The 15,370-nt window shown below is 42.0% G+C and overlaps 2 protein-coding genes across 2 annotated transcripts in view; one reads left to right on the forward strand and one right to left on the reverse strand.

Annotated features, from left to right (window-relative positions):
* LOC136627809 (uncharacterized) overlaps positions 1–15,370 on the forward strand; it is an 884,798-nt gene that overhangs the window by 741,676 nt on the left and 127,752 nt on the right. The gene's annotated exons all lie outside the window — the stretch shown is intronic.
* On the reverse strand, positions 144–7,891 carry LOC136627805 (phosphatidylethanolamine-binding protein 1-like). The gene is made up of 4 exons (XM_066603207.1): positions 7,705–7,891; positions 4,510–4,616; positions 2,361–2,461; positions 144–680 (listed from the first exon to the last, which is right to left on the reverse strand). The coding sequence occupies exons 1-4, from the start codon at positions 7,828–7,830 to the stop codon at positions 463–465; spliced, it is 552 nt and encodes a 183-aa protein (XP_066459304.1). The 5' UTR covers positions 7,831–7,891; the 3' UTR covers positions 144–462.

Below are 15,370 nucleotides of genomic sequence, written 5' to 3' on the forward strand. Positions count from 1 at the left end.
AGCTCATTTGCTTGGGCAGCCTGTTTATACAGGCAGATACATAGTTGGCTCGTTCAAACGAGAAATCGGTCATCTTTGTTATCTTCTGTAATGACTATGGAGTTGCAAATGCAAATAGGATAAAAAACATCCTTTCCATGGAACAATGCTCAAAGATTTTTTAATTCTTTATAAATGACACAACAGACAGCTTTTATGCAAATTATTTCATTGAGTCTTCTGTAAGATTGGGTTTATTTAGTAGAATGACCTCAAATTGGCCGTGACATATGTACAAGATTAAATGATGACGGGATCACCACCACGAAATGAAAGTAACAATAGTTTGGCTCTAAAAGTTTCTTTGTATTAAAAAACTACAGGATTTACACTTTCTTGCTAATGAGGTCTAGAAAGATACATAAAGGTCATCCTCAGAAATACACTAGTAGACATTAGCTGTTCCTGAGGGTTCCCATACTTTTATTCTACTCCCATCTGTTTGTAAAGTGCAGGAACCGTTTCATCCCACTCAGCCAGGAAACAAACGCCAGCGCATGGGGCGCCAAGTCCATACTTCTTACGGAAACGACTCACATTAAATTTTTCTCGACCTGCAGCAGTTCTATCATCGATATGAGGTTCATCACACTTGAGCGGTCCCTTTTGTTCATATACAACCCAGGTATACCTATGTAATCCTGCACCAGACAAAAACAGAACGAAAAGAGTATGCTTTAGATATACAGTCATCACAGCCATGAAGAGCAGGCAACTTGCTATTAAATTGCCAGGATTTGGAAATATCTCCATATCTATTAAAATGCAACATAACTAATGAACATCAAGATTAATGGCCTAATCTTTTCACAACATCCTGCTTGCTGACTGAAGTTTACCCCTTCCCATCATACCCATTTGGAATGCAACAGCTTTATGATGTCTAATGCACACATAAGAAGATAAAAGAAGTGATAAGAGACATCATAAAACTGTCGCATTCCTTAGCTCTGTGGACTGATTTAGTGTTTGTCTGCTTAAGGCCCTTTTACACAGAGTGATGATTGCTAAAAAAAATGCTAAAAAGCGATCGTTTGAGCAATAATCGTTGCGTCTAAACGCGCGGCCATCGTGCCCTGCTAGCTGATCGCTAAATTCAGTCCAACCTAAAAATCGTCCTTAAGCCTTATCAGCAGTTCTCTGGTAGCATGGTTTCCCCCTGGAGAACAAAGCATCTAATTGCAGATAAGAGCCCTCAGGCTATTAACTGCTTTCAGCTAAGGCTTTATTTGCCCAGTAATTGCTCTTAAGTAGCTGAGTAGCTACTAAATAGATTATGCAAAATGATCGCTCAAAGCTGTCACTCAAACGGTCGTTTGAGCGATCATCGCTCCGTGTAAATGGGCCTTCAGACTGTGTTTTTTTAAGTCTCAGATTTCTGTGTGTGAACATTTTTCCCATTTTTTTCACCAAAAAATCTATGCGATAGTAGATTTACTGATGAGTATCTAAGTAGATAAAAGTTATGTGGCTTAAAATTTTAACTTTTACTAATATATAACACACATATTTTTTTGGCCCCTGATCACTTCTACAATATATTGCAATCCTTACTTTGCATGTGAATATCTAGATGTAGTTGTCCGCATGACATGCCAGTAAGCAAACGTTTGGACCATCCTTTGATTATGAGGCTTCCTTTAAGCCCCGTTTAGATGAAACGATAATCATTCAATTTAAACACGAGCCACCGACTAACGAGAGTCATGTGCTTTTCATTGGTTGTTCAGTTTAGGCCAGGATACAACTAATTGCCGTCTTGAGCACTTATTGTGCCATTTAAACACTGCTCATACGGTGTTTCACGTAGGAATGTGAAACACTGAACGATAGGTTTCTGACGACTACACGATTCTCAACGAGAATTGTGCAGTCTAAACAGGCTACCCGAGCGTGGCGAGCTGGTGATGATGTCACTAGCTTATGCCGTAGGCCAAACGAGAATCGTGAGGTTCTAGGCCCGTGTAAAAGGGCCATTACAATAAAATCACAGGAAACCACCAACATGCAGCCATTATCCTTGGAGTGTTTAGTTTCCTTACAGCACCACTGCAGGAAAAACGAATCATTGTACAGAGGCCACTGCTAGAGAGATCTTAAATTCTGGTATGGTCTATTAGGCCAGTGTTACATGAGCATATTACAGGCGTATTCATGAACCCGGACAATCACTATGATGCTCTGAGTCGTATTACAGGCATGTAAGTGAACCCGTGTGAAACTGGTCCAAGTGTAATAGCTCTATAAAGCTTTTCTACCAGGAAAGCGATCACTTCCAATGGTTGCACTGATTAGCAGAAATCCCAAGTTATACCACTTACCTGTATCCTTTCCTGCCCCTGAACCGACATATTCCGTAAGAGTATCGCCTGTGCTCAGGTCATTTCCCTTGACATTTACTGCCACATAGTGATGCCATTGTCTGTAGAAAAAAATAACTTATTACAAGTGCACAGGAACACACAGAAAAGTCACTCTATACAAGTCAAACATGATGCATAAGAAAGCCAACGCATCCTCTGCAGGGCAAAACTGTAGAGTTCAGACTGTGATGCTGAGGCCTCTGATTGGCTGCTGCGGTCACCTGACTTCCGCCAAATGTACATACCGCCAGCAGGAGCCACTCAGCTGCGTCCCAGGGGGCCGAAAACAGTATCTTTTTTATTTTCTGCCATATCCAACCAATGAATTTTTTTTGTCCAGTGGGAAAACCGGTTAAACATTAAATGGGTTGTACCAGAAAACACTACCGAATAAAGCGATAGCCACGCATGTGTAGCTTCACTCATTTCAATAGGGCTGACGGGAATAGCTGAGCGCGTCAAGTCGGCTATCCCCAATAGTATCATTGAAAATTAATGGATCCAGCATTCCGCATGTGCGACCATCACTGCATTCAATCTCCTCCTCACTGCAGGGGTACAGTAAGCCTGCATTCAGATGGAGAGGATGGACACAGGACCCCCGTTCTCAGGATTAGTGGGGATCTCAGACTCTTATCACCCATGCTATAGATAGGTGATAGAAGTGTTTTCTGGTACCCCATTAAACCAGTGTTGCTAAATCAAAATTAGCAGATGGTGAAGTATGATTATCGTTCCACAGACTAGTTTTCCATTGTTCCAGAGTCTAAGTCAGATACTCCAATCTACAAAGATATAGTGTTAGGCTATATTCATGGGTGTACAAACCCACTTACATTATAATGGGTGCCCTTAGTTTTGACTGAAAACTAGAGCTACATGCTGTGCTATTCTTCTTGCTGTAATCTGCAATGGAAGCAGATGCGAACAGCGCAATATGCTTACTGCAGTGTTTCTGCCTATGATGCATGAACAATGGGATTCTGCCTTTGATGATCTTTGGGTCACTGTGTTTTTCCATGGTCTTACAATAGGGTAAATGCAGTATTTTGTGGGGCTCAGGGAAAAAAATATATGACGCTTCCGAATATTCCCCCTACCCTTTAACCCCTTCCCTCCCCATGACGTAAGGGTACATCATGGGAGCGGGGTACTTCCCGCAAAATGATGTACCCTTATGTCATAGGGATAGCGCGATCATCAGTGCTGCACTGTAAGTCCCTCAGAGGGACACAGATTGTGTAAAAATAAGTGTAAAAATAAGAGCAAAATAAAGTACAAAAAATAAAAATGTAAAAAAAAACTAAAACTTTTTTTAATGCTTTTTCTCATATTAAATCCCACATATTTGGTATCGATGCGTCCGTAACGACGCGTACAATAAATTGAACATGCTTTTTATCCTGCGCGGCAAAAAGCGTTTAAAAAACGCTAAAAAACAGGCAAAAATGCTAATTTTTAGCATTTTGCCTCCCAAAAAACGCAATAAAAGTGATTTTAAAAAAAACGTATGTACCCCAAAATGGTACCAATAAAAACTACAGCTCGTCTCGCCAAAAAAAAAAAAAAGCCCTCACAGAGCTCCGACCATGGAAAAATAAAAAAGTTATAGGACTTTGAATGCAGTGAGTTTTTAGGGTTTTTATTATGGAAAAACCTAAGAAAAATCTAAGAATTTTGGTATCGTTGTAATCGTACCGACCCGCAGAAAAAAAACGTAGTGTGTCATTTATGCTGCAAAATTAACACTAAGAAAAAAAATCTATGGCAGAATTGATGTGTTTTCTCTACGATCATTAAAAAAAAATAAGTTTTACAATGTAGTATATGTACCCAAAAATGGTACCAATAAAAACTACAGTTCACCACGCAAAAAACAAGCCCCTATAAGGCCGCGTCAATGGAAAAATAAAAAAGTTATGGCTGTTGAAAAATGGAGATGAAAAAAATACCAAAAATCGTTTGGTCCTCAACGCCAAACTAGGCTGTGTCCTTAAGGGGTTAAAAAGGAGTTTTATAAACTTCTTATGATTGCCAAATATTCCACAATTTTTTCATTAAATTGACTTTACTGTAAACACGAGGAGAAACTGATTGTTACTCTCACGCCATAGAGCGATCAGACTGGCTGGGCACATCAGGATCCGTCAGCACTATAGTGTGCAGCTGGTCGGGGTTCATGTTGTCCCATTCAATGGTTGGCTTCTTTGTAATCTAAAAGGTAAAGAGTAGAAGAACCCTGTTAGTGAGTTATACAATATGATGTGGTGTTTCTAGGAGGTCATTATAGCTGGGATGACTGTTATGATGCACCATTACACAGCTTCATGCGCAGCCTTGAGGGGGAATTCACATGCTGCAGTCCTACAACATTTCCTCACCGCCCGATATCGCCCTCACAATCCTTCTAAAAACCCCTGGATGCGAGTTTTCACATAGAAACAGCCTTGCATCCCTGCAGGAATTCCCTTCATCTCCAGATCGCGATGTTCTCCCATGATGATCGCTGCTGGTTCATCCAGAGTCAGAACGATTTGGCCACAGGGACTTCCTTTTCCTGCTCCTCAAATGCAGCAGAAAAGCAGGAAACCCCCTACATGCTTGCGCCACATTTATCATGTGTTTTAGACACTTTTGGACAGTTTTTACGCCTTGTCCAAAAAGGAATGCAGCCTAAATTGCACCAAAATTTTGGCACATTTGATGGCGTAATAGGTGAATTCAATAGGCTAATTTGCATTTGCGCATTTTGCGTGCATGGAAAAAAAATAGGACCTGCTCTATAGTTCTGTGTTTTGCGCTGCAATGGCTACCATAGAAGTCTATGGGAGGTGCGCACATGCAAGGGGAAGTGTGAAACACTGGGCAAAATGGGGAGAAAAGAACACATCTGGATCTCATTAGAATAAATACCCAGAAAGAGTGTGTCACGCGCACATGTGAACTGACCCTGCGCAAAAAGTACAGTAGTATGCGCAGACGCGCAAGCAAATATGTTGTGCTGAGGTGTGCGCAAAAATGCATACGCTGGTATGAAGGATTCCTCTAGATCTACATTCTCCCAAGAACTGGTGGGCTACGGCCTACACAGAGGGGAAATAACATTGTGCACTTTTTGCCACGCTGGGCAGTCCATTTGGCATTAATATGGATCATGTAATATGTAGGAAGAACCATATGCTTGCAATAAATATTATATATATATATATATATATATGTTCCCAGCACGAATTGTGAAACCGATAGTCTATAAAGGCAATGGCACAAACAGTTCTGACCTGGAAAAATCAGTTCAACTGCTCAGTAAAATGTTTTAGCCAAAACTTTTCCTTAATCGCAATCACAGTGTTCGGCCTCTTTCACACGGGCGTTGTGATTTTCAGCCGCCCGCATCACGGCCCAAAATTGCATGCACGGGAGAAAGCCGCAAATAAGTCACGGCTAAATCTCCGGTTTTCTCGCCCATTCTCACGGTCAGGTTGTTTCTTCTATATACACCGCAGCCCAGAATTACAGAAGGAGAGACCTTAGCGTTGCTAAAAAGTCTCTCACCATCCCCTTGCCAGCTGATGGTGGCAATAGAAGCTCCCATAGAAGCCTATGGGAGCCGCCGGCAAAGGGAGGTGGGAGGAACTTTAGCAACACAAGCCGCTGCTAAATTCCCTCCCACCTCCTTTTCCAGCAGCTCTCATAGGCTCCCAAAGGAGTCATGGGAACGGCCGGCGTATTCCGGCAAAAGGTAGGACAAGTTCTATCTTTTCCGGTCATACAGCAGACAGCGGATTTTACGCACCGGAAAATCGCCCATCTGAACAAATGAATTGGAATCCACTGCTACAGATGGTCACAATTTTCGGCCGGCGTTTTATCGCGGCAAAATAGCTGCCGGCAAGGGGAGGGGAATGGCGAATACTCCGCCCACTTTGGTTCTTTTACCAAGGAATAGCCATTAAAACAGGACACCCTAGTATTAACTAATGCCAGCTGTAATATAAGTGTAGTGGCCACATTCAGCTCTCCTGGGTACAGATGGCATCCTGGGCAGGAGTCTTGGACACCCAACTAATGTAAACTTCTGATGGGCCTCTGTGACATTGTCAAGCCCTTCCCACCTAAGGATGCACATATAAATCCTGGATGGGAAGGGGTTCCTGCAGAATTACAAGTATTTACACCATGTGGGGCTGAGCAGGGGGCAGCCACAGTGGGAGCCAGCTGACAGTAGGTACTGATGAGAACACAGAGTCCCGCTGTTAACCCCTTACATGCTACCATCAACACTGATTGCAGCATGCACAATTTTAGCAGAAGGAAGGCATTCCCTCTGTGATGTCATCAACTCTCACCATGAAATGTGGTGACATAATGCAGTGTATTATCTGAGTGATCTTGAGATCACAGGTTTAATTCCTCTATAAGGACATAAAAATAAGTAAAAAAAGAAATAAAAATAGTTAAAAAAATCTTTTTGCACACTTTTCCCATTTTTTGTTTTTAAAAAAACTGAAAGAATTTATTGCCATCCAATCTGTATCAATTCATACAATCAAGTGACAGACTTTTTATGACACAAGGTGAATACGATAAAAAAAAAAAACAGCAATCAAAAGGAGCCAAAATACTTTTTTACCTCCCCAAAAATGCAATAAGCTTGCCTTGGAAATGCTGCAGCCCTTACAGTACAAGCCACGAGGAGGATTTAAGAAAAAATATGCTTCATACTTTTCACGACAAATCTTCAGCTTTAAAAAAAAACAAAAACCACTGCGGATTGTAATTCTGCAGCATATCTATTTCTACTGCGTAACGCAACCCGTCCAATACAAGTAAAACGGAGCCAGATCCTTAGCATTTGGGGGCAAATTTGGCCACGGCAGAATTGCAGGTGGTATTCTGTCACATGAGAAGGTGGTGTAAAAGTGATCAAAAAAGTCATATGTACCCCAAAATGGTGCTAATAAAAACTACAGCTCGCCACGCAATAAACACATGCTCCTATAGCTATGTTGATTGAGAAATAAAGAAAGTTATAGCTTTTGAAAAGAAATGAAAAACGCCCAAAAAAGTGTCTAGTCCTTAGGTATACAATAGACCGTGTCATTAAGGGGTTAAAACCTGCCGGACATGCCTGATCCTGATTTTCCAGGGAGCGCCTGCCTACATACTGACTGACCATTATGTGCAGGCATCCTTATGGGGACATTAGGAAGTAATACACTTCTGATATTCTTATGGTCCCTAATTGCAGAAACAACAGCTGTATTAACCCCTTGCACCCCTGCAGGGTGACACTGGCACTCACCTGACACGGCTTCACCTCCTTCCCCAGCTGGTCTATGCACACCTTCTCATGCTTCACCCTCAGAAGACACTTGGGCTTCTCATCCACATCACTGAGCTGTAGGTGGCCGTCCCACTGGCTGACCATGGTGACAATTAGGGGACCGCTGAAACTCCTGCACAGTTGTAGCGCTGGCACTGCCCATGTGCCCCTATATTAACAACCACAGACCGCCCCGCCCCCTTCTGCCCCCGACCAATGGCTGGCGCTTACGGAATCCAGGCTCCATCGTTATTGGTCGTTGAGGACGGGCAGACTCCATCCCGTCTTGCCAGTGTTTGACTTGGCAGCCGGCACCGTTCGCTGTAATGCCCGCAGGCTGAAGCTCGCCGCCCCGTTCCTGTACAAGAGGCAGCTTGTGCGGGAGGAGGAGGCGTGGGGAGCACACAGGCCTCCATCTGTCATGGATCCGAGGGGTACCTTCCATTATTGGGGTTATACCAAGCACATTCTAGCCCCTCAAGTCGTGTTTCAACATGTAAGGGGGGCAAACGTTAACCCCTTAATGCCACGTTTTTTTCCCAATTTGTACAGTTTAGTTTTTCATTGCTGCATTGCGAAAGCCATAATTGGTTTTATTCTTCCCTCGCTGCAGGCATAAAAAACAGCAACTTCACTATTGGTTTTTTTGCTGTTTTTTTAAACTGCTGTTTACCATGCAGTAAAAATAATAATTTAACCTCTTAGTACCAAAGCCTGTTTTGCTATTTTTATACAATAAAACACTTTTTTTTTTAAAGATTTGCTTTCGTGTCGCGGCATTCCACGAGCCACAGCATTTTTAGTTTTCCATCAACGTAGCTCTACGAGGCTTGTTTTTTGTGGGATGAACCCCAGTCTTTATTTTTGGGGACATACAACATTTTGAATACTTTTTATTCCATGTTTTCTAGAAACAAGATGAAGGCCTCCTGTCCATGGGCAACATTTCATTGCGTTATCCGCGCTAACTCCCGCGCAGGTAACGCATAAAACACTTTCCATAGAATAACTATGGAAAGCGCAGCCCGATATGCACGAGTAGAAATCCGCTACAATTTTCTGCCCGCGTATAAAAAATAACGGCATGCTGTGCTTTTCCGTGATGAACCTCATATCATAATGATAGATTCATAGTGGAAAATCACATTGTCTATAGTGTTCTCCTGCGGCGGAAATCCGCTGCATTAAAATACAGCGCCCGTGGACAGGCGGCCTGACAAAATCTACAATTCTGGCATGTTATGTATTTTTAGCAGCGTTCATTGTGTGGTATAAATAATATGTTAGATTAATATTCTGCAGGTCAGTACAGTTACATCAATACCAAATTTATATAGACTCCTTTTTTGCAAGTTTTTCATGCTTATTTTCATTCTTCATGGCATGCATCATGCAGCTTAAATAATGTACTAACTTATTATGTGGGTCATTCATGGCAATACCAGATTTATGATGTTTTTTTCTCTCATTTTACTTTACACAGTAAAGGGGGGAAAGTGGGGTTTGGATGTTTTTATTTTTATTCTTTTATCCTTTTTCTTTTTTACAATTTTTTTTAAAGATTTTTTTAACTTTTTATCCCACTAGGGGACTTAAATATAACTATTCTCAATCTTTCTTATAAAACACTGCTATACTACAGCCAGCTTAAAGAGAACAATGAGCCTTATCAGTGCGCTGAGTTCTCAGCGGGATACCGCTGATACCATTGATTCAACTGGTATCCCGCTCAGAGAACACAGCAGGAGTATGCAGAAGACAGCGCTGCAGCTGTGTTGTGTATATCCCGCTTGGAGCGCTCAGCTGTATACCAGCTGAGGGCTCCGTGAACACAGCAGGAGTATGCAGGAGACAGTGCTGCAGCTATGTTCTGCATACCTCCGCTCAGAGCACTCAGCTGTATACCAGCTGAGGGCTCCGTGAACACAGCAGGAGTATGCAGAAGACAGCCCTGCAGCTGTGTTCTGTATACTCGGAGTGCTCAGCTGGATACCAGCTGAGCGCTCCAGAAGACAACAGCTGTATGCAGAAGATAGAGGTCCCGCTTGTCTTCTGCATACAGCATGAGCCTTCATTTACACACTTATGCAAAGTAAACGCTCAAAACTGTCACTAAAACTGCCGTTTGAACGAATTTTGAGCAAACATTTTGCCCTGTAAATATACACAATGAGTATCGCTCAAAAGATGTCTTTTGAATGACTTTTGAGCGATAATCGTTGTGCTTAAATGGGCCTTGAGGGGATTGGACTGCAGTTGACTGGGGTAAAGTTATTTTCTCTAATAAAGCCCCCTTCAGTCTGGCATCTGGAAGAATGACTGTCCGGAGAAGAAAAGGTGAGCGCTACCATGAGTCTTGTGTCATGCCAACAGTAAAGCATCCTGAGCCCATTCACGTATGGGGTTGCTTTTCATCCATGCAGTGGGCTCACTTACAGTTTTGTCTAAGAACACGGCCATAAATAAAGAACGATATCTTTACCTCCTCCAAGAGCAACTTCTACCGACCATCCAGGAGCAATTTGGGGAGGAACAATGCTTTGATGAAGCACCATGCCACTAGCAAAAGTAATAACTAAGTGATTTGATGAACAAAACATTGAAATTTTGGGCCCATGGCCAGGAAACTCCCCAGATCGCAATCCCAAGATCTCAATGACAAGCTCATCTCAATGGGAAATCCAGCTTGCCAGGGGGAATTGCAGAAGACTTGAAAAAGAGGATCAACACTGTAAATATTGAGTCTTTGCCTAAACTTGATGGATTTGTCAATACAAGTTTAAAAACTAAATGAAATGCTTATAATTGTATTTTATTATACCATAGAAACATCTGACTGAGGCCGGTTTCATGCAGGTGATAAAATCGTGCAATGTGAGAGCGCGTGAAAACGCAGAATTATGAAATCAATGCATTTCAATGGTTTCCTTCACATTTGTGATGTTTTCATTCATGTGATGTTGCATGAAAAAAAATCATGGTATGTCCTATCTTTCTGCATTTTGTTCTTTTTTATCTCTCATGTTTCCCTGTAGAGCCTTCGTTGTATCGCATCGCAACGCATAAACTTGCGATTTTTGTGCAATATGTTTTTAACATTAGAAAGTCCTATTGTCCTTCGCGCAAGAAAATCGCAAGCAGCAGCGAAGGTTTTACAAGAAAGAGCAGTGCTGATGCTCAGTCATCTCATGAGCAAAATTGCGATATTGCTGCAATTTTCTCGCGGCGATATCACAATCGCCTTTGTGAAACTAGCCTAAAAGATCTAAAAACACAGAAGTAGCCAAATTTGTAAAAAATAATATTTGTATCGATCTCAAAAATTTTGGCCACGACTATAGAAAGAATCTTTAAGGCCCAATGTCCACTTGCACGCACGGATTCCATCTGCTGAAACCCACAGCGGAATCCAGCCATGCCCGCAGACATGGGCAAAAAAAATACATTTTCTTACCTGTCCAGATCCAGCGCGGATCTCCTCCGCACCGGCCAGATCTTCTTCCTTCAGCACAGCGGATGCGTCCTAACGCTGGACGCATACGCAGTGCACTTTTTTGAAAATCAAATCTCTTGCTTTCCCGCGGATCATCAATGACAGCTGCGGGTGTGTCGCGGGTCGGACGGCTTCCATTGACTTCAATAGAAGCCGTCCCTGCAGACTCCACCTATGGGACAGAGGGACGTTTTGGGCTCTCTCAGGCTCCAGGGCACGAAGATGACAGCAATCACTGCATCCCTTAAAATAATGAATTCCTAACAAATTAACCCTTTAAATTATTGTATGTGGAGAATAATGATATCACTGAAAGTTTAAAGATTTACAGTCCTACATACAAACTTCAGGCAATGCTAATACCAAAGGTTTTTCTATAACTTTTCAGTAGTTTTCATATCAGACAACTAGATGTTAAACGGTGAAGTTATAGGCCTTTAATTACCATAACCCTTTGTGAATCCATCCAAGAGTGTAACTTACAAATGTCCTGAAGTAATGAAGTCAGATGTTTGACTTTTTTGCTGTCCAAATTAAACAATGCTACATAATGAGGATAATTAATCACACATGGATGGCTGTTGTGCAGACCAAAGAATTTCCATGTAAACATCAGTGCAGATCCAAGTATCGGAAAATTGGACACTTTCACATTATTTTTAAGCCAAATCTATATCTGGCATGAAATTAATCACAAAATCTTAGGCATGTGGATTGTTATCTTCTTGGTAAAACCTTAGGGTAGTTTCACACGGGCGATAAAATCACACGATTATTTTGCGTGATGCGAGTCAGTAAAAAGCAGATTATGAAGCCACTGATTTACAATGGTTTCCATTAAAACAGAGGTGTAACTTGAAGCTTTTGGGCCCCAATGCAAGGTCTGTAACAGGGCCCACAACTATAATGCTTTATTCATAGTACTGGGCTTCATATATGGAGAAGAGAGGCCTTATGGGCCCCCTAAGGCTCTTGGGCCCGGGTGCAACCATATCCTCTGCATCCCCTATAGTTACGCCCCAGCAGAAAGTTCTATTGACTTTCACAAAAAAATCGTGCCAAAATCTCACAATAAAAACACGTGAGAAAATCGTGAGTGGTAATGATGGTTTTGTTAGAAAAAGCAGCACTGATGCACAAAAATCGCGGGAAAAAAGCAGCGATTTTGCCATTTTCTCTCGCGGTAAAATCACAATTGCCCATATGAAGCTAGCCTCAAACTGGTGCAGGACATAACTGAAGCAAAAGGTCCATTCAAAAATTGGATGTAATCCTGCAAATCAATGGGTTTAGACAAGTTCTGTCTAACATATATGGACATCTTAAAGGGGTATTCAGGCTGCGGGTCGTTTTTGATTCTTTTCCACCACAGTTATGTCCTAGAGGCTATACAATTATTTGTGGACAAGATAACATTGGTCTGAAATTGAAAGTGAATATTTTTTTATTCTTTCCTTCTATTCCCTGACACACTTTCCCGCTGTGTGCTAAGATGGCACCATCTACTTGGGCTCGAGATTACAAATCCTACAATATACAGCACGCAAGGCCAAAATTAATTTAGATGTCAGACCTCCAAATAAATGCAGACTCCAGACATCAATTCTCCAAACTGATTCTGGTCCCATACAGCAAATAAAATCAGCTGCCAGACCCCACATTTAATCTAGGTTCCCACACAAGACCCCTATATTAATTCAGACACTCTCACCAGTAAATGTAATCACAGCAAGAGCTCCACTATTCCCCACCTCCATAGTAATCACATCCAGAGTGTCACAACTTCACCGTTTTCTCCCCATCCCCAACAGTACTCATCCATAGCTTCACAAATCCATCCCACAATAATAACATCTGGATCTTCACCTCCTCCACAGTAATCACTTCTACAGACCCAATCATACCTGTGCTGATCGCAAAATAGGTGGATGGCAGCACTGACAGTGAGACTCGCTGAGTTAGTAATGGCCATGCAGCCCCACTTTTTTCTGGCAGGCTCCTCTCTAGTGGACAGCATCAGGTATGGCATCCCTAACAGACTTTCCCAGCGTGCGGTGCGATTCGAGCAGCAAGTAGTTTCTGCTCTTCAAAAAAAGCACTGGGCTGCTCAAATGTTGCAGCATCTTTGGCAGGTTCACACGGCACCCCAGACTGCCATTACAACCTGGTTGTGAATTACTGGGGTGCTGCCTCTCCAAGTCCAACATTTATCACCTCCTGTGAATAGGTAATACATTGTATTAGCTTTTAATTCACTGCATGTACATACAGTAATAATGGAAAATAGGTTTCTAATGGAATGTAGCTTCCTGGAATATAACTGCATAGCCTAACAGGAAGGGCTTCCACAGACAAGCACATGCGCTAATAGGCTCATCACAACAGAGAGTATTTGCGCATGAACAAGGGTTGTCACACCCCTCACCATGATTTTTTATATTTATTCGCTTTTTATTAAAGTTTGCTTATATATTAAAATAAAATAAACAGTAGCAAGTAGGTCTTGCAGGCTGGTAAGGCTGGGTTAACACACGGCGGATTTGCCGCAGAATTTCCTGCGGAATTTGGCTGCAACCGGGATTAGCCAGCCTTGTGGACGAGATTTGTCAAAAATCTCGTCCACACGGGGCGGACAATTCGTCACGGCAAAGCTGGCATGAGCCGGCGCTGCGGCGCGGATTCCTGGGACGCAGCATGTCAATTCTTTTTTTTTTCCGTTGTGGCCTCGCTCCTCTTTATGGGAGAGCCGGCCGCAATGAAAAGGCATGCGGGGAAGCCTTTCCAAAACCTGTGGCTAAGTGCTGCGGGTTTTGAAGCTGCGCTTATCCCACAGAAATCTCGCAGTTTTTCGCATCGCTGCGGCAAGACCGCAAGATTTCCGCGGTGAAACCGACTTGTGGGCACCCAGCATATGAAGTGTATGAAAAAATGAACCATAACATTTTCTTGTGTAGTTTCCAAACATAGTTTAGTTTATGCATTTCTCCTCTTGATTTTATGATTAGTGGTATCGTTATAGGAAGGGGATAAATCCCCTAAGACGTACAAGGGCAACAATTTAACCTCATACATTGCCTGATCTATGGATCCGCTTTACTAAGGTTATTATAATGAAATAGATAACCATACAACCATGTTGTCAAACCGAAAGCAGGTAATATCTTAGATACAACTTTTAACACAACCAAATTGAATTCTATATAGGTTTAATATTGATAGCCTATCAGAAAGGAATTTAACAAAGAAGAGAAAGAGAAGGAAGAAGGACGGAAGAGAAAGAGAAAAGAAAAAAAAAAGAGGGGGGGGAGTTTCACAGATAAATACCAGAAGAGTAAATTTCGGGGGTGCCCTAAGGTATCACTAGTGGCGTGAAATTTAGGTTAACCAGGCCTCTAAATCAGCGTTTTTTTGCAACTCTAGCCAAGGGCTTCACATCGTTATAAATTCCTCCGGGAGGTCTGAATCCTCAGACAGCATCTCCTCCATTGACATGATCTCATTCAATTCCTGGATCCACTCAAGGGCAGTGGGTTTTTGTGGAGTCTTCCAATATCTGGGATAACAGCATGTGCTGCGATTAAAAAATGGCTTAAGAGACCTTTCTTTATTGATGAGATAGATCCTGGGAGTATAGAGAGCAGGGCAATCTGAGGGGACGCTGTAATAGATCGTCTGGTAACTTTTGTGTAGGTAGAGAACACCATGTTCCAGAAGGGTCTAAGTGAAGGACAGTTCCACCATTTGTGTAGCATGGTTCCCGTACTCAAGCCATATCTCCAGGAATTTGGTATAATTGATGAAATTAGCCGGACATCAGTACCATCTTGTTAATACCGTGTTTCCCCGAAAATAAGACAGTGTCTTATATTAATTTTTGTTCAAAAAGGTTTAACTTTTTTACATGTATAGCTGCCTGGACACTATTTAAATTGACTTTTTAAATTAACTGTTAGCAGGGCTTAATTTTAAAGTAGGACTTATATTTCAAGCATTCTTAAAAAGCCTGAAAAATCATTTTGCATTCTCAAAAATTCTGCAAAATCATGCTATGTTCTATTTTCAGGGAAACAGGGTAGCTTATAATTCTTCTCCTGAGCTTTACAGGCCATGGGCAGCTTGTGGGACAGTAGAAATGCTTTGCTCCACTGCTCT

This window comes from Eleutherodactylus coqui, chromosome 5, assembly GCF_035609145.1.
Source record: "Eleutherodactylus coqui strain aEleCoq1 chromosome 5, aEleCoq1.hap1, whole genome shotgun sequence".
NCBI classification, from domain to species: Eukaryota; Metazoa; Chordata; class Amphibia; order Anura; family Eleutherodactylidae; genus Eleutherodactylus; species Eleutherodactylus coqui.

Bases quoted from the DNA above. Each gene is read 5' to 3' on its own strand.
- LOC136627805 (XM_066603207.1), bottom strand. From the start codon at position 7,830: ATGGTCAGCCAGTGGGACGGCCACCTACAGCTCAGTGATGTGGATGAG. The intron at 4,617-7,704 runs GTGAGTGCCAGT...TTTACCTTTTAG, and splicing joins AGGAGGTGAAGCCGTGTCAG to ATTACAAAGAAGCCAACCAT. The intron at 681-2,360 runs GTAAGTGGTATA...TGTCTGGTGCAG, and splicing joins AGGGGCAGGAAAGGATACAG to GATTACATAGGTATACCTGG.